Source organism: Notothenia rossii (assembly GCF_949606895.1).
Source record: "Notothenia rossii genome assembly, chromosome: 2".
In the NCBI taxonomy this organism is placed as follows: Eukaryota; Metazoa; Chordata; class Actinopteri; order Perciformes; family Nototheniidae; genus Notothenia; species Notothenia rossii.
The window spans coordinates 84,645,223-84,665,719 of NC_136904.1; the positions used below are offsets into that span (position 1 = coordinate 84,645,223).

A 20,497-nucleotide genomic window follows, 5' to 3' on the forward strand; every position below is an offset into this window, starting at 1 on the left:
CAGCCTTGTAGACACATTAGACCAGAGCGTCTAAAGTCATGTGTGTACGGTCCACAGCGGGACGGACTTCCTTTCCAGCATCAGATCATGGATGTCCAGGCCTGCCGCCATGCGACGTCAAACCTCACCCCCGGACAGACTCCCTGTCCCTTCATTCAATTTGAATAGGATCTTAGAGCAATGGTAGTTACTGTACTGTATACAACATTGAAAAAAATAGAGAAGTGAATCATAGAAGGGGTGGAGTAGACTTTTCAAAAAATGTACGGGGATTTGTCATCACTAGGCTGACAAACAGCAAAATACATAATAGACTACCGGTACTATATAAATGATGATCATTAACAGCGCTAAGCGAGTGTAAAAAAAAAAATCAATGTGTACCGTATGCAGATCGCACCATTTATCACAAACAAAATGCCTTCAAACAGTGGACTGCTGTGTCTTTTATTCGCCAAGCGTATATGTTTGGTTTTGTGTGAAAAGAGTGGGAATTCATGAGTCACAATGAGTGTACTTGTTTTTCCATTTGCTTTTTTTTCTACCTTGCGAGAGCTGGCGTTTTGCGTCCCGCTGTGCTACTTGCGATGCCATTTAAAATGAGCTGCAGACTATCGCAGGTGAAGGCTGCCTCCCTGACGTGTGAGTGTGTACGCACTCGTTCGTCTGTCTTTTTCAGAAGGTGTGCGTGTTAGCAGGCTTCAAGTCATTGCGGATGGGTTTTTGACAAGTGGCACGTCGCTACACTCCAGAAAGCTGGAGTGAGATGACGGACTAATTCAGGCTACGTTGATAACGGAGACGTAGCGAAAGGAGACTGGGGCCTTCACTCTGTCAGTTGGAGGCACACCGAGTTATCAGTTATCCTGTCAGGGCAGACAACAAGACATTACTAGCAGGAAAGAGAAGGAGGGGTTTGTACATCGTGAAACCTGCTTGTCTTCTTTGGTAAAGACTGACAGCCTGAGGTGGAAGAATAGCTAACTATTTATTCACTTTAATTAGCCATGAAAGGATCTCATTATAGCTCTTTGGTTACAGTTCATTACAAGCTGCATTGCAATGTTATTCTGGAAATTAATTCCCGAGGCTATGTATTCATTTTGAAGGAAAAAATGATGGTACGGCTCATCATTCAGTATCTTCTACATAAATCTATTCTCTGCATAATTACAATTATTTGGAGTTTTGTTCATAAGTGATTAAGCATTAGTTTGCAATTATGTCTCATTTGCAACTCCCAGTACAGCTGTCTCCAACCTAGTCTGTCCAATTTGCTGTTTGCCTCACAACACTTTATAACATCATAATAATTATGCTTAACGTGATATCTATCTATTAGCTTTCTTCAGTAAATGCCGGTTTGTGAAACAAATACGCAACAAGAAAAGCATAACATCCTTTTTTAGCAGGAGTGAAGTTACACCTAGATCAGGGTTCATACACTTTTTCACCAATGATTTTCAATGACTTCTCCAGGACCTTTACCTAATATTCCATGACCAAAAAAAATTACTCTTTCTCAGCGGTACCACTGAAAATGGTTTATTTTAACGTGGAACAGGAAAATAAGGTCTGCATCTGAAACATGTTGTGCCTATCTAAATCAAATGGGCTTACTAGCTTCTACACGCTAACCAACTAAAATCTCTCACCAGCAAAATACCTCAACAGTTAAATACCATTTTACGTTTCATTACTATACCATACAGTATTTGTTATCGTTATAGTATTACTATTTCGGCGATTAGATTAAATATAAATTATATTTGATGCAACTTTAGTTACATTTCCATGACTTTTCCAAAACTTTGGTAAAAAATATTGTTTTCCATAACTTTTCCAGGGCCTGGAATTAGCATTTTTTTATTTCCATGACTTTTCCAGGTTTTTAAATGACCGTAAGAAACATGCTAGATGCTTTTTAAAACTTAATACATTTATACAAAAAGTTTCACTAAATGAAGGTGCTATAGTGTTCTTGATTGCAAATCAAACTGAATCTTTAAAATGTGGGTCCTTGAAAGGAAGGGATTTTTTTCTCAACTTGGTGTCATGATCAGTTAATGTGATCAAGGTGCTAATAAGCAAAAGAAGGTGTGAAAACACAACGAGTAAACATGTGTCTTGAGGGCACATGTGAAAAGAAAATGAAACTAATTGAATGATGGCAGTGTATTGAGTCTAGAGAGAAACAGACTGTGCCAAGCTTTGTGTAGAGGCCTGCAACACACCTTTAGACAATCCTTAATGGTATGCTTCTTTTTGGTAACAAGAAAAAGGTTGAGTGTATCATTGATTTAATATAAACAAAGATATGTTTCTTTTTTTTAAATCTATTTTGTGTTTATTTGTTTTAGCAGTATAAGAATGTAGCTAGCGGGAATTACAAAACCTGACATTAAGACAGAAAACTTAAACTCTGTCCATTTTTTTTCAAAATAAGAGGTACAGCCTTGCTTTCTTCTTCCCCTGCGCAAACATCTGCTCCATCCCTTCCCTCCACCTCCCATTCTTTCATGTTTTCCTCTCCTTGTCGCCTTCTCCATCATCACTCCTCCTTCTGGGGTTACTCTTCAAGTATTGCGTTGTGCAGCCCACGTAGCACAGAGCGTTGAGGGCTTCGCCTCTGCCAGTGAAAACACGAGAGTGTAACAGGATAATAAGAGAGGGCCTCTCTGTTCTCCATGTCTCAGCATTTTCCAATCCCTCACTCGGCTTCAATCCTCGCCTTTAACCCACGGTATCTGGATCAGCAGCATGAGTGCGTTTCAAAAAGATACTCAAAAGAAACGAAAAGCTCAAATGTAATCTATGACTTATAGTGGTATCTAAAAGGATTCACGTGAGGAAGTGGTTTTACTCCTTTAAATCCTTCCGCTTTCCATTTGCTCCGACACCGTACAAGCTCTCACCACTTCTGAGCAACGAATGCTAATCACAGCGCTGTCATCACTCTCCTACGCACCCTGACCTCTCGTTCGCCTATCATTCCCTCCCTGAGGTCTCCCATCGATACCTGACACATGACGCCTGGCACACAAATGCAGCGACAGTCAGTGAGGTTTGGATTTGAAGGTTTTTCTGATAAGGCCGGGGGACAGGGTCTATTTTCTGGCTGAGCGAGTCGCATCCCGTTTGAGAGTCTTGGCAGCCTGACTGGGAGTTTCTCGAGTCTCCTGGGTCCTCAGAGGTGTTGAGCGCACAAGTATACAAACACATACACACAAGAACATGCATATACCCCGATGTAAATACACACTGACACACACAAAACACAAATGCTCAGTATTCATAAATCAACTGGCTAACATCATTTCCCAGGAGCTCCTGTCAAGAGTTTAGTCACTTGAATCCGCTTAAATGGAGAGCAGATCTTTCAGTGTCCTCTGGAATAACACAGTGAGCATTGAACTGAGGTCATGTTTCACTTGACAGTTGGCTGTATAATTTATGTTAAGTTTAAAATCTCTGGTGTCAGACACAGTTCATGCATAGACCTATCTATTGACTGAAAAAAAAGTTTGACTGTAATAATGTGTTCCCTCAGCTGCTCTCACTGCAACCAGAGGTTTAGTCTATTGACCCGTGGCCAGTAGTTTTAACAGGGGAGGAAGAAAGCGTCAAACAGAAGGAAACATGGTCAAACTTGAAGTTCAAAACCTCACTTTGAAGTGTAATAACATATTAGTGTTAGTAGTTTAACTGTACCTTATTATACAATAGACCTACAATAAGGTGCTGATTTAACTCCCAACTAATTGCTCAAGCTGTATTTGGCCTTGACGAGTAGGTGTGTATTATATTCCGTCGTATTCTGTGTCTTAGGGTTAGGGTTTTGACATTATCTACGACGATTGTTGGAAGCTAGAAGGGCACAAACCTCCATCAAGGTCAAATCCCTATCTTGCGATGTTAACGAAAGTGAAAAAATAGCTTGTATGTCCGTCTCATTAAACAGTATGTGGTCCAAAATGTAATGGGTTTTTCATTGGCCCATGCTCCACCCTTTCGCCCAGGTTTAATGAAAAGTACTGACTCAAGAGTACAATATAGCCATCTATGGTGATGCGTTTATTGCCAAGTTTATTAATTGCGTTATTAAAAAAACAAAAAATATACACCATACTCTAATATCTCCTCAAAGATCTTAAGTTCTGTACATTTGCTAACAAGAACCATTAAAATAGTAATAATTTAAAACAAGTCAACATGAGACCCACGTGTCTGGCTTCCACATGGGCCCAATAAAAGCTAGGGAGGGGGGGGGGGGGGGGTTGTTGATCATTATTGGTTATTTTTTATTTAGGTTTTATACGCCTTCAGACAAAGTTGAAGTTTAATTGGCAGATTTAATACTCCTGAAAGTTACGCTGATACTGAAATGTACTGAGGGTGAATGCAGACACTGGTCCTGCGTCATACTGGACCGTTCAACAGTGAGCTGCAGACTGTACCACTATGTGTATGTGCCGCTGCGCATGTGCATTGTTGCTCGTATGTGTCTACGTGTGCACGCTTGCCTGTGTGTGCATGTTTGTGTTCTGCATGTCGTGTGTGTACTCGTGCGCATTCGCAGGCGCGTGCTGGTGTGTGAGAGGTGCTCCCCGTTGTGTCGACCGCGCCACCATGCCATCTGGAGAGGAAATCGAGTGTGAAGTACAGTATAGTTTGGGACCAAGCTCCGTGGCAGCGGCTCAGCAGTTAGTTCATTAGTTCCAAACTTCCAGGGATTAGGAGTGAATCTCTACGGCAGGGAAGCAGGGGGGAGTCAGGGAGGATGGAGGGACCCATGTGGGGAAAAGAGAGGGAGAGGGAGAGAAAGGCCAGGAGGAATACTGGACCACAGGGCACTAAGAGACAGAGAGGGAACACGATAGCGAGAGATAAACAATCTTAACCCTTAGGACCCTGGCGAAGGAGAGAGGAGTGAGAGGGAGGGACAATGAAAGAACAAGACAGCGAGGGAGAGAGGAGGAGAGAGGACAGGTGTAGCCGTCAGTTCCGCTCCAGGGTTTCAACCTGCCCTCCCTCTTCCTCCACCCCACTGATCATACAGATATGATGATATGTGTAAGAGTGTTAGAGCAGTCAGCCTTGTCTTCCCTCCCCTCTCTCCTCCCCCCTTTTCTCCCCTCTGGGTCTGTGGTGACAGTTAGCAAGCTCTGGGTGGCTCCTACCCTTTACTCCTCTTCTCATCTCCCTGCCTCGTAAGCAGCTAGCATCACTGCCAAGATGGAGCGTAGACATTTTTGGAGTCAAAGCGGCAGGCAATTAAAGCGGGCACTGCCGGATTTCAAATTCCAAAGGGAGGGGGCGGACTGACCTTCAATGGCGTACCTTTTTGTCATGAATATCCTTCTCTGTTTTAAGGTGAAGGTGACAGATAATGAAAAGAATACATTAATGAACACATAATAGGAGAGTGGTTCTGGGCAGAAGCCCCATTTAAGGCCTATCCATGCATACTCAGTAACTAACCTCACACTTCACCTAACGCAGTGTTGGCTTTATTAAAACAGAGGTTCGGATGGCATTAAGAAGGCCTTGACTTGCTTTGCTCCTATTATCTCTCTCCAGAAGAAAAAAGAAACAGTCATGCATTAAGACCATTGTTGAGGCCTGGGATCTCTTGGCAAATGCACAGTGCCAACTGAGAGGTTGTCATGGTGAATATAGTCGCAGCTATTGTATGCACCATAGCATTTGTCAGTCAAATATTTTTCATTTCCAATTCAGTTGGTCTAAGAGCAGAGTGGATCATAACGTTTAGCCCTGTCGGATTACAAAGTCAAAAAAGTAACATTCGGTTTTTAGAAACCTATGGGCTACCTATGGGCTACCTATGGGCTAACTATGGGCTAACTATGGGCTACCTATGGGCTACCTATGGGCTACCTATGGGCTAACTATGGGCTAACTATGGGCTAACTATGGGCTACCTATGGGCTACCTATGGGCTACCTATGGGCGACTGTGCCTGCGAGTGCGGTCGTCTTTCAACCAGAAGGTTGTGGGTTCGATCCCAGCCAGTGCAGCCAACATGTCGATGTATCCTTGGGCAAGATACTTAACCCTGAGTTGCTCCCGATGGCATGGCCAACGGTGTGTGAATGTGTATGAATGTTAGTTCCTAGAGTAAGGTACACTGCTCTGTGGGAATGACATGTAAATGTAAAGCACTTTGAGGGGTCGTAAAGACTGGATAAAGCGCTATATAAGTACAGTCCATTTACCATATGTTGTAAGTGTTCAGAGCTTTTAAAAATAATTATATGTCTTGGAAGAGCTAGAATGCAGTGCTTTTTCAGCTCAAGGACCTATAACGGAATTGCGGTGGCTCCTTTCTGACAGTTTGGTCAGAAACATGAACAGGAGTAGCAATGTGTGCTCTTCCTGTTCCTCCTCGCGCATAGGAGCAAGTCCTGCTGCTGGGTTGTTGCCCTTTTACGGCCCTGTCCAGCTCTCCGTGTGTAATTGCCCAGCTACTGGTATCTACTTCATACTCTGGAGACTCTGCTGGGAGATACAGCAAACATTATTGTGACGGCAACGAGGTGGCCACCTGTGCAACCTGCATGTGCTGCAGGTACGTCCCTCGTGCTCCAGGAGTGACAAGAGCACTAGTCAAATGTAAAACGTGAGTAATATCACCCAGAAAGGATGAGCAGAGTGAACCGGTCTTTGGCCACCAGCAGCCAAACCATTCCCCTCTTTGGGCTCGTCTTGCTGTTGCCTAATTTGTCACAAATACAGGGGGATTTGATTCACAAATCATTTATGCTTCTAAACTGGACCTGTTCCATCCCAGAAGCTGAATGGACTGAGATTCAACCTTTGATGATTTAGTGTTCCCTGAAATGTTTTAAGCATTTGAGAAGCGCAATCGGATTTGTCAGACTTGCGTTAGAAGGACAACTTACCAACATAGCAGACACACCACATGTCATTACTAGGATGCTGAATGTACCAGACAATGATTCAATCGGGTGCTGCTGCCATTTGTACCAAATGTAATTCCAACACTGCATATTTAGCATCTCTTAATTGAAAAAATCCTATGTATGTAAATATGTTTGCATGACTCCAAACAAATAAAATAGACTTAGGGCTATTAACTCATGGTATCAATCAATGAATGTAATAGTATAGAGTATGAATACATATAAAGCAAATATTTTTGAATTTTTGTACGAGAACTAATTGGCAAAAGTGATTCCAAACAAAGAAACTAATATCCAAAACAAATGTCGTTGACACAGACCGGAACACGCAAGAGCTGTTCATCCAACAAGAAAAATACCAGCGTAAAGGGAAGGAAAAAAGACACAACAACCCCCATGGATTTTCAATCGCCACAGTGGAGTAAGAAGCTGAGAGTGTGGGAAGTGAAGAAAGGCCAGTAGGAAAGGTGCATTATGTTATTGAGTAAATAATACATTTTTATATCACACAGTATGACCTGGCAAATACATATTGGGTAAGTGGATTTTGGCCCACTGTGGCTGACTGCAATATGGATTTATGGTGTCAAAGAATGTGATGCAATGCTTTGTAATGTATATTGCTGATGCAGCCAGATCAGAGGAAGGAAAAGTAATAGGATTGTGGGGCAGGGAACTTTAAGGTGAAATACTATTGTTAGAGAATGTATTGTTGGTATTGTTAGAGTTCTACTACTGGAAGACAGAGAGGTTAGCCTATTCCATTACATCAAATTACTATTCATGTCTTACATTGCACTGTAACTTATATTTTATACCTTTCTTATTCTATGTTAGCCATTCTATGTATGTGTTTCTGTTGCGCTTTACTTTACCTGAATGCTTTTAATGTTTGTTTTGTTTGCCTTGTGTTGAAATGTGCTATATAAATAAACTTTTACCAGGGCCTAAATGCAGTCTTTAAAAAAAGGTACATCACACCAGATCACAAAAGGTCTTCTAGAAATGAGAAAAGATCAGATCAAATTCAAAATTTCCAATTGTTGCCACCAAAACTTAGACTTTTAACCTTAAGGCGTGAAAACTGCTTTAAGAAATGAGTGGGTAAAAGCATGATACTTCTAAGGAAATAAAAATAGAGCTACAGCTGCTCAAATGCTGACAGGCTGACATCCACAGTCTGAATTCTCCTCTAGCCTGAATGGCTGCATTCCTCTCTACATTTCCCCCTCAAACACATAATAAAGACAGAAGCTCTGACATCCACCAACTCCATCGCAGGGTCACAGTTTAGCCTGTCAGTCACACAGGCCATCATCTTATTGTCTTTGTCTACTACAGGAACAGCCTGCAGCTATATCAATCATCTTTATTATCATGACTTAAAAACCTTTGTTTGTTAACTTTTTACCCGGGCCCCTTCTTTATCCCACTCTCCAATCACAATTTCATGGGCAGTTCAGCAGGGCCAATGGGGAGGCTGAGTGGGTGGGGGGAAAATGCTTTTAACCTGCTGCATCTGGTGCTTTCCCGCTGCTAACCCAGTGGGACATGGTCACCTTGTATTAAAGGACCCTGATAGGGGGGCACCACTGCCTTTATACTATCATAATAGGGTGAAATGTGCTTGTTTTAAACATCTCACTTAGGTAGTTTTCCTTTCAGTGATTAAGACCAAGCACCTGTCTGAAGGAGGCAAAGGTAATTAAAATCATTCCGGATCTCACAGCTGTGTGTGTGTGTGTGTGTGTGTGTGTGTGTGTGTGTGTGTGTGTGTGTGTGTGTGTGTGTGTGTGTGTGTGTGTGTGTGTGTGTGTGTGTGTGTGTGTGTGTGTGTGTGTGTGTGTGTGTGTGTGTGTGTGTGTGTTTTTTGTGCTCCCTGCTGACCTGTTCTTATGAAGCTGCATTTCATTTATACATGTGCATTTGTGTACCTTTTTGCTGAGGGCTACGCCATCCTCACAGTCCAAGACGGCACAGTCGACATCCAGCGAAGCTAGTTTCCTCAATTTCCGCTCATCATTGCCGGGGCAGTAGAGAACCGCCCTGCGGGGTATGTAGCGCAGTGAGGAGCCTGCCGAGTGGTGGTGATAACGCCCGGCCTCGGTATTCTGCCAGGCTGTGGGAAGGATCCAACCCCTCTCCCTGTCAACACCAACATAAAACATACATAAGCACAGTGGCACAAGATGGAGTAGACACATGAGTTTGAGTCAATTTCATAGAGACTATAGAGCAGTGTCTGTTTAAACTGTGACTGTTCGGGACAGGCTGATTTCTTGGCCCTCAGTACTGACTTTCTCCAGAACCGCTCATCCACACAACAGAGTGCTTCATTTGAGTTAAATACTCTCGCAAAAAATGCATGTCTTTGGTGCATACATTACTCATAAAAACCCGGTGTATCAATACAGCGCTAAGGGCAATGAATAATGAAAGGTTGCTGCTGCATTCATCCCCATAATATCTACAGTGTTTATATTATACGCGAGGATGCAGAAAGGAGGTCTCTTCCTCAACACTAGAGTGAAAGTCTGGAAACGTTTCATTTTGGGAGTTCTGTTTGCCCTTCAGCTGTCTATTGAAGTGAATGAGACACGTTGACCTGTGCTTTGGCTCCCTTTGTTGAGAACAAACTCACCCAAACACTGAGCCACTCATATGCTAATGTTGCCAGACTGCTGAATATCTGGGCAGGCAGGAAGTGAAAGAGTAGGGGTTGTTGGAGCTGAGTCATGGAAACATTTAAGTTTAGGGAAAACACAGACTGTGCTAAAAAAGAACATGCTGGTTATTTCAATAATAAAATAAAATAAAAGTGTAATATGCTTCACAGAAATCTTGCAATAGGAGGTGAATAAGCCATGTACAACTCAACCACGTAAAATAAAATCAAAATATATCAGTGTCAAAGACCGTTTATATACATAATTCTCATTTCCAAGGTAATTATAAAATTGAAAAGATCCTCAATTTTTTTTTATTTGATTGTGTCTGACGGCCATTGTATTTTTTTAGATGCACTCTGACTGAGCTACTGTGTGCCGCAGCAAAACTTGAATTAAGTTCATGATTTCCAGCTTAACAGCATGAACAATATTCACTTTGATATCCACACAATGAAATACCAGGCTGACAAGTTGTTGCCATGCTCATCATCAAATCTCCGACCTATAATAATCACAATTACTGCACACCAGTTTTAATTATTTGCTCCGTTAATCAAGCTTCTGAAACAACTTGCCCTTATAAATGGCTAAATGTTGGGATCAGAATTATCAAATTACAGCGAGAATCAGCTTCTCCCACCACCACCTCTCGCTGGGTATCAGAAACCCTTCGAGGGATCATATTTGTAATTAGTGTCCTTCTTAGCCTAAGGAAGAAGGGGGCTACTCTTTCTGCTGAAAAGGGGGGCTGAATTATTCTGTTCTGCACTCGAAGAAGGAGCAAAAGTCACTTCAATGGCCACTTAATCCTGTCAACTCCGCTTCCACATGCCCTCCAGTCCCAATCAGAACTAATCTGTGCTGAGATGGAGCGGTTGTCGCAGGCAGTTCAAACCAATCCAGGTTGCTTCCAGCACTTTAGTGCTTCCAGGTACAAAGAGCCTACAGAGACTGGAGACAGACTCACTAAAGCTTTAGGGAGAAAATATTGCAAAGGTTGGGCTCTAATACTATAGGGCATATTGTAAACCATTACAAAAAAGGTAATAGGATGGAGGTGGAAGGGTTGAGTGGTAGGGGACAAGGGGGGTGTTAAGACTTACATTAGATTATTCTTTTCTGTGCAAATCACTCAGAAAATAATTGTAAAAAGAACTATTCTAACCAGCTTCGACACGAATATATTATGAGAAATTAAGTAGTCGAGTGGAAATGCCTTGATGTTGGCTGGAGTCAAAAGCAAAAGGTTGATAACCGGGATGAAAAATGTTCCCCCTAATTTGACTGTGCTTTCTACTTTTCTTGTGTAGCTAACAAGAGGTCTCATCCTAAAATAAAGTGGCATGTCAGGAGTAAAATTCAGCTCATTCTGAGTTTTCAAATGAATGCCAAAGGCATAACAACAACGTTATTCTCCTTCAAGAAACAGTATAAAATCCAAATGTTGAGTTAACCATCATTAGAGACACAATTGTGAGATGCTGAAACATAGCCATAATAACTCAAAGCAACTGTCATTTCCCAAACCAAATGTCCACATCATTTTATTTACTTTTATCTTGTGGTGTTTTAGCATTAGGGTTTCACAATTAAATAGCAGAAGTGGTGGCTAATATTAAACATTTCCTTGTTCCACACTTAGACCCTAAAAGGACACACACACACACACACACACACACACACACACACACACACACACACACACACACACACACACACACACACACACACACACACACACACACACACACACACACACACACACACACACACACACACACACACACACACACACACACACACACACACACACACACACACAGGACATATCATCATTATTAGATCACTAGATTCTTGTGTTCTATATATTTAACAGTCCCCTAAGTACCATATGCACCCATGTTCTTCCCTCTACCTTCCTTCTTTTACATGAAAGGTTATGATAACACAGGGTTGTGTGGTTAAATTAGCAGCTGTAAAGTGGTGAGACATGGCCACAGCGACTATGTTTACTGGTCTGAGATCAGAGGTAAGTGTGTGTTAGTGGGTTTATATGGTGCTGGATAGGACTGGTTCTCATTAGCAGAGAGGCTGCAGTAGACAAGGCCCAATGGCATTAGAAGGAGGAAGCTGAGGAGTGTAGTGAGCATTTTGTTAGCCTCAACATGGGTCATGATTATTGCAAAGCCAACAGCACAGTTTTGAAGCTGCTTTATTAGCAAGTTATTATCATAAACAGCAAACTTCTCCAATCTAGCCGAGCAAATTTCTGTACCGTCTTCTTCCAACATCTGAGTGTATCTTAACAAAGAAGTTAACTGGTTTAAAATCTACTGATCTTCAATCCAACAGAATACCGTCTGATGATCTGACTCTCACCGTACGGTTCTCTGTAGTGTCCAACTACAGTAAATCCACCTTGAACCACATCCTTGCTTCATATCTTATCTTCACCGCTCTCACACAGCCACTGTTCACATTCAGCTCCTGTTTCCCCAAGTTTCATCTTGTTATCTCTGAAATCTCCTGTCATGTAATCCAGACAGGTGCACTAATATTCCTCAAGATAACAGTGACTATGCTATTTCCTAAGTCCTAAGAAATGGCATACTGTGTATGTATCTGGCATTTTAACATCTACACATGCTTCTGGCATGTGGGGGGTCTGGGAACATTTTCAGCAATTCAGTATCAGTCATTTTAGAAAACACATAAGCACAACATTGGTGTAGTGATGAAACCCTGTACAGTAGAGTACATTAAAAAGGGAGCTATCATGCAAAATGAAAAATCTTTTATACATAAAAATGTGTCCCCTTTGTGTCAGGGAACTCACGCAGCGTCAGAAAATAAAATTCTCTCTCTTCCTTCCAAATCTCTAAAAACGGGGATACAACGGAGCTGATCCAGATTTGGGTCCGATATAATGTAATATCGGAAATGTAGTCTGGCTTTACACCCACGGCCCTATTGGAAACGTTGCTATCAGAAACAATGCCCGACTGTTTTGGACGTAATACGGTCGGTGCATGTTTACTTGAGCATTGCTAACACTCAGAGCTAACCTGTACTGCACAGAGCATTACATTTCATTTAGCTGACGCTTTTATCCAAAGCAACTTACCGATTACAGGGACATTCTCCCTGGAGAAACTAAGGGCTAAGTGCCTTACTCAAGGGCACACCAGTGGTGGTGTTCCAGGCGGGATTTGAACTCACAACCTTCCAATCTTCAGCCCACCTCACTATCCATTAGACCAGTGGTTCTCAAAGTGGGGGGCGCGCCCCCCCCTGGTGGGCGCAGAGGCATGCCAGGGGGGGCGCGAGAGACCAGGAGGAAAAATGGTTATAAAAAAATAAAATAAATTAAAAATAAAAAATAAAATAAAAATCATAATTTGAAAAATTATTGATTCGAAAATAATATGATGCAGTACAGTACTATTACGTCTGGGTCTCTGTTTCATTAAAGCTCGGCTCTGTGTGTGTGTGTGGAACGAGCCATTTTGTGTGCGCGTGAGAGAGAGAGAGCGCACCGGTACTGGAGATCGTTGTTGTTAGCTTCTGGTGCTAGCGAGCTACGCTAACGGATATAAGGAGTTTTTTCAACAACAAAGTGGAGGAGAGTCCTCTCCTGTCAGACTGAGAGCTAAAGGACTCTCTCAGTGTTATCTCAGTGGGTCTCAAATGTTTTGGTCACCATTAATGTAAATAATTATTTCCGAGGCACACGTTTATATGATCATTATAGTTATAAAAAAATAAGAGAATAAATGAAAAACAGGTATGAAATACTATATGACAGTAAAACAAGAATAAAGTTTAAAAGGGTGATTTGTAAAATATCCATCAAGAAAAAGTAAATCTGTTTACAGGTCTGTTTCATATGGGTGTTGAGAGATGTATCCATAGATCTCTTCATTTCGCTCTCAAAGTGCACCAGATTGATGCTTTTAACTTCAATATTTAAAAATAAATCTTCCCGGGGAAGCTTGCCCCCGGACCCCCCTATGTGACGTCCACACATCACCTAAAGAAATAGCACTTTATCCCTGCTTACACCTATATGCCGTGAGCTGAATATCGAGCCTTCATTGTAACAGTCGCGGGTACGTTGTGTATTTGCGTGGGGATTGTTGCAGTAGAAAATTCCACTGTAGCGACCGGTACATTAATGGGAAACCCTAAATGTTTGAGCACCCTCTATGAAACGTCAAGCTACCCCACAGCACCCCCAAAATAAATCTCTGGCGCCGCCACTGAGCCTGATTATTCGTTTTGGGGGGGCCCGACTTTTTTTTTTCTCCAAAGGGGGGGCCTGACAGAAAATGTTTGAGAACCACTGCATTAGACCACCACTACCCCAGCTTCAGCATGTGTGTGAAGAAGCAGGAAATAAAAAGGAACTCACCTTGTGGTATAACCAGCAAGAGAGAAAGCCTTTGAGCTCCATACTGTTTCAGAAATAATCCTTGATAATCCATGATATGGTGTTTCATCACGGCAGTTTCTGCCGGTAGAATCTCCCGCATGAGCTCAGCCCCCTCCTTTTGTTTTTCTATCAATTTTCTTCTTTTTTTTTTTTTAAAGCTTTATAGCCCAAATCAGCACTTTTGAAACAGGAAGTGAAATAGAGGGATATGAGGCATGGCTTTAATGGGTGATCCGTTTGATATTTTGAGCAAAAAACTTCATAGACATGTTTTTTATATATTTGTATATATCTGAGACCTATGCTATTGCCTAAAAATAGCATGATAGGTGCACTTTAAGTTCATATCATCAGTTAGGGGAAAAAAATGCTTTTAGTTGAACGATTTCGCTGACGAAGAAAAAAGATTGTTTATTTTTCGATTACAGCAGGATTGAAGATTATGGCTATGTGGGGCTAAAATATTTTTTTTTTCTGAGGAGTTCTAGGATGGGAGCCTTTTTTGTGGTGGATTTTGATGCAGTTTGCAATGTAAAATACAAGATGTTGTATACTTGCCTGACAAATCTTATCCATATTGCAGATAGCTTTGGTTTCTTAAATTCAAGGCAAGGCACTTAAAAAAAACATCAAATACTAAAAACAGCACACTTTGGCTGCATTGTACAGCATTATTTAGGATGGAAAGTAACAGGAAGGAAGGGTATATTAGATCTTAATAAATATTCAACTCGACACAAGATCTATGTCATAATATCTAGCCACTGCTGATTGCAGTCTGGTTCTCAATATTGTATTATGAATAGCCTGTAGTAATTGCTTCATTTTGATGACATGATGATCACTATTTCCTGTAACTCTACTGGCCTCCACCTGGCAGCATAATAGCCTAATTCAGGTGGTAATATTCATCTTACCATATGAATTATAGAAGACAACAAGAGCCCCACTCCAAAACAGACCCTGACGACAGCCTCCCTCTCAATATGTAGATTTTCACAATTATCTCCAGCATGGTGGTGCGGGCAGAAGCTGTGTCTAAAATGCACAAAATACAAAAATCTGTGTTTCCACCCCACAATAATCAGCTACTCCTTAATATGGATACTACATTCTGTTGTATGTGGTGATTAAGATTCCAGATTAAATTTGATGAAAATGAAGATGAATAAAGAGTAGGGAGGAAATCGATGTTCCTGAAGGATAAACAAGCCCTCCTTCTGCAGAAAGCTGTCTGCGGGTGGGAAATAAAATGGTCAAAAAGTCATCAATATTTACCTAGCTTCATGTCCACCTGCCTGTCTGACATGTTTGTGTTTTTTAGAATGAAAAAGAGAGCTGAAACACTCCCCGAGCACGGCCCTGCTCTCAGCATGATGCTGTATGTGTGGAGGCTTTCTCTCCACACTGCCTCAGGTATGAGGACACAATTGGAAGGCAGACAGATGCTGAAAAATTAACCAGAGACACCCAAGACAGGGGAAGGAAAGAAAGTCTTTTGTTCTACTTTTTCTCTTCTCTGCCCCCTGCTTTCTTTGATTGCCCTGCAGCAAGTTGGAGCGCGGGATGAGCAATCCGTCCCCCTCCAGATCAGATGGCGGGGGGGCTGGTATCTCAGACAAAAGTATACTGGACCTGCTTGCTTTATTTCTAAATGAAATGTATTGTGCTAACAATAAAACTACTGATTTAAAAACAACACCAGATATTCAATTTACCCTGAGCAGTTATGAAAGCAACATGATCAAAAATACAATGCTCCAACATAGTGGGAGAGATAATTATGACCAAAGTTTTCTGCTATTTAACTAAATTAAGCATTTCCTTTTGGCAGCGATTGGAGCATCCATTTCTTGTAATGTCACTTCCTCACATACTATCACCTTTTGGACCCACATCTTCCTTTTCTCGCTTTAATTCAAGTGACAAGGATGTCCCTTAGCATCTACAATAGCCCTTACTCCTCCTCCCTTCCATGTCTTCTTCCCCTTTCCGGTCTCATTAGTTTGGGTTTTATGCCTTAATCTACACAATGAGGATGAAGTCATGGCGGTTATCTTCAGCAGCCAATGTCTGCCTACCTGTAATCCTTCTCAAAGTCCCCGGCTTTCTCCCAGCTCACAAATCGGCACACAATGCTTTTATGCAAGGCCTCTGCCGTAATGCCAAGAGACGTCTGCAGACTTTCTTTTCTCATCCCTCAACATAGAACTAGTTAAATCCCACTCTTACAGAAGAACTGAGATGTCTTTATCTAGGTCTCAGGACAGGGAAAAGTCAGAATGTAAAGGATATATAGTCCTATTTCTGTCCAGCTCTCTCCGTTTCCTTGTCTGTGTGTCATAGACCAATCCATAAATGAATTCAAGTAAGCATTGATAATTAAGTAGTTCATGCTGCATATATACACACAAAGTGTCATACAGAAATAAACTAATGATTAATAGAATATAACACTAAATGTGTGCAGAACAATTGACTTTAGTTGAACGTAAAACAAAAAAAACAAAAAGAAAATCAATGAATTTATCATTAAAAGTTAATTGAGAGGGGAGGTCAAACAAGTTGCTCCATTTGAGGAGGGCATAAGGGGGTTAGCTTTTAACTTAGCATTTTTATTGACTCCGGCAAAACAAAATGAGCGGGCTCTGTAGGATTGTGCACTCTGCATTGGCCATTCAGGCCTTCAGAGCCCCATTGTAGTACTTTGAAGAGAATGAAAGGAAACCCCACTGGTGGAAATGCAGTGGAACAGCCCCACAACAGGCCACAACTGTTCCCTTATGCATGAAAGGCAGGGACATAAAAGACAAGATGGACTTCTGAGGTAGGGCCAAAAACAAAGGCAACAAAAGTGCTGATCACGAGGGGATGACACGACTCGTCTCGGCAGAAGGAGCAAGGAAAAAAGGGCCAGGGGACAATAGCACTCCCGGCCAAATGACATGTTGAAGAATTGAAAAATCCACACAAGAAGTGTCTTCTCAATTCACTAAACCCACAAGGGCTGGGTGACTGTCGGCTAGACCCTGGTCAGTCTAATGGGGGGTGGACTAAAACAGCCCACAGCTTTTCTCTCTCAAACTTTCTTTCCAAAATCTTTCACCGTTTTGGCAAGCATCTTGGCAAGGGCAGAGACAGACTGGGGTGATGGCTTTAGTCTGAAACACCAAACCCAAACCAAACCAAACCTAATCAAAGCATGGTGGGTTCCGCTCCCGCAGCTTCCGTTTTGATTTGTTGGCCGTCTGTGTGTCTGATCTGTTTCTGTTTTCTGCCCTAAACACAATTATGCCACTGCCTAACCTCCATGGAAACAGTCAGACGGACAAAAACATGTTTGCTCTCATTCAAACAGCTTGTTTTTTGTGACAGTGCTATGGCCGCTGATATTTGTGCCAATAAATCACAAGTCGTTTTTAAATAATGCTCCGTTAATAAGATAACTTCCTGTGGATTTACACCCTGTTGGCCTCTAGGCTGGAAACAACTTTGTATTTTATTTCGTGTTAAAAGGAAATAAATATATATTGTAAATGTTTGTTGGATGCAGGGCTCAACTAATTAAAATCCATCCATCATGTTGTTTGCACCAAGGAGAAGAATTGAAGATAGTCAGCTTTATTTCCCTTACATTGATGAATAATTGGTCACACAATTACATCTTACTCATTGCATATAGAGAAGGACATATTCCTCTTAAATAAAGAACCTAGATGCTTCTAAAGTAACAACCATGACTACTTGTTGTAAGCCAAATGCTGAACAGTGTGCTCCACAGGTGAAGGCCCTTCTCCACGATAGCCTGAGGCCTATCCCACAATTCTTCACATATACCCATGGGCCTTTCACTGGCCATCACCCTGCCTGATTAATGGATCGATGTGGTAATTGATTAGTGAAGAGGAGGTGGGAATAAGAACATAGGTCAAACGTCAATAATGTCCCCCTCACAAAAGGTGGAAGACGTAAAATGTAACACTGATAGCCTGCAGCCAGACCTCTACCCATCAAAGCCCTGGCAGGGCTAACATAAAGTCCCCGGCCCATTCTCAAGCCGGCCCTGCCCTCCCTCCCCAGCGCTCCTTTTCTCTTGGTAATGCCGTCTGTTAAAGTGACAGGAACCATTCTGGGAGCTGCTTGTCAGCTCACCTTCATAAAACAAGCCGTAAAGCAGCAAATAACAGGCTTATATGGCTTCATTATGCTGCCTATGTAGGATCACAGTCCTGGGCTGAGGGGGGTGGTGCTGGTAGTGGAGAGGCGGGAGAATGTTGGCAGGACGGCCTGGTTCTCGTGGAGGTTTGTTGTCCCAATGGCTGTCGCCATGTCCATGTTTGCTCAGGATAGAGGACCACTTGACCCCCTTCAACCCTGTGCTCCCTGAAATCCAAATCAGGACAAACAAAGAGGTATGACTGACTTTGTTGATGCTTGGACAGCTCAAATCTGGCATCATGAAAAACAATTCATCTTAATGTTTTTTGTTTAAGCCCCTGTCACACTGTCCCGAAATTGACACCCGATGGACACACGAATATGGAATTGTGAATTTTGCACGAAGATTGCCCCGAACCACACACGAAGGCAACATTTACATTACATTTAAGACATACAACTGCAACGAAAGTAACACACACAATTATGTTAAAGTATTATGATACTGTACTGATATTTTCAGACTTTGTTCTTTACTTTCTCCGTCTTTACATGAAGAAGATATTAAGTCATGTTGTTCCATAGCAACAACAACTTCCTCGCCTTCAAAATAATATATTATATCCTTTTTAGTTTCACAGAACACAAATTGGGTTATTTACATAATATGTTTACATGATTTTGTTGTGCAATAAAACAACCAGATGGACACACGATAAAGGAAATGTTCCAATTCGGCTCTGATCGTAACAACATCGGGCCATTAGTGAGGGCATCGTAAGCCATCTTTGGCATGCCAAAGATTTTGCCACCGCTCCCGAAGTTGCTGCCAGAGCCTGATAAATTCCACCGGCGGTCATACGATGGCTTAAGATGCCCTCACGAATGCCTTACGAAGGGCAAAATGGACACACGAAGTCAATACGAAAATGAACCTTCACAAGATCCTTCGGCAATGCTTTGTGATGCCAAAGATTTTGCCACCGCTCCCGAAGTTGCTGTCGGAGGCTGAGAAATTCCACCGGCGGTCATACAATGGCTTAAGATGCCCTCACGAATGGCCCGATGTTGTTACGATCAGAGCCGAATTTGAACATTTCCTTAAATTCGTGTGTCCATCGGGTTTCAATTTCGGGACAGTGTGACAGGGGCTTTAACACCACAAGATCATCATTTGGAACCTGAAACAATACCATCTGTAAATCAAGCAGGAAGAATGGTGTGTGTGAAGAGATAGAGTGGAGATGAGGGGCCAGATGGAGCATGCATCTGCGACAGTAAACCTTTGGCCGTGGCAGGGCTGGACGTGAGAGAGATCCTCATTTATTTCATGCAAATATCTTTGGGCTGTTTCACAACTTGACAGTGGGGGAGGTGGTCAATATCTCAGGTTGTGTCTCAAAAACAGTTCCCCTGATTTCTCTTTTTACAGTCAGCCACGGGTGCCTGGCAAAGAAGACGGCAGCAGAAGCAGTGAATGTGTGCACTTCTGTGCTTACCGTGGCACATATCACTTGACTTGTTTCAAATGGAAATGCAGCCCTATAGTGGCATAACAGTTGTAATCTAATTTCCAAAAGCAACATTTGACAGATCAACTTATGTTCACATCATCACCTTAAAAATATAAGATGAGGCCTCTATTAGGGATTCAAGAACTATAAATAGGCTGCTGATATTAGCAAGTCAAATCAAAGCATAACCCTTGCAGAACATCTGGTAGGCAAGCTTACAGTGTGTTCAGCAAAAGTATCTGTCCCTTTATGTGCTTATCTGTCATCTGCAGAGTCCCAGTCGAGTAGAGATCAGTCACTTATCTCTTTAGCAAGGCTGCGAGGCGGCGGTACAAACACCATCACTGTGATCATTGTATAGTTAATCGTCACCTCCATCAACATTAGCACTCTCTTACATGCTAACCAGAGGGGGGGAAAAAGGGGCAGCTGACGCACTATTCACACACGCTCTATTCTGATGCTGACACTTGTTCTCTGAGGGGAGGTTTTAGGTGTCAGGATTACAGTGCATGGAAGAAAAGGAGGAGGAGAGGTGGGGAGCTTTCTCCACAACTCATGTCACCGAGTCGGTTTAAAGTGGAAGCAGAGGGAGGAAGAGAGCAGGAGGGACAGGGAGCCAGGAGGGTTGATGTGTGTTTACTTTTGAGCTGACTCTCAACCAATGGCAAAGCAAAGAGCAACACATAAACTAGACCCATCTGACACAAAATATTCCAACACAGACCTTTGGCTGCTTGATACAGACTGACCACATTGTCACAAGACCAACCACTGGTT

General features: G+C 42.2%; 1 protein-coding gene across 1 annotated transcript in view; it reads right to left on the reverse strand.

The window, feature by feature from the left end:
• clybl (citrate lyase beta like) overlaps positions 1 to 20,497 on the reverse strand; it is a 54,235-nt gene that overhangs the window by 16,818 nt on the left and 16,920 nt on the right. The window contains exon 2 of the mRNA XM_079662575.1: positions 8,879 to 9,089. Within this exon, the coding sequence (XP_079518701.1) occupies positions 8,879 to 9,089 (211 nt within the window). The remainder of the gene's footprint in view (positions 1 to 8,878; positions 9,090 to 20,497) is intronic.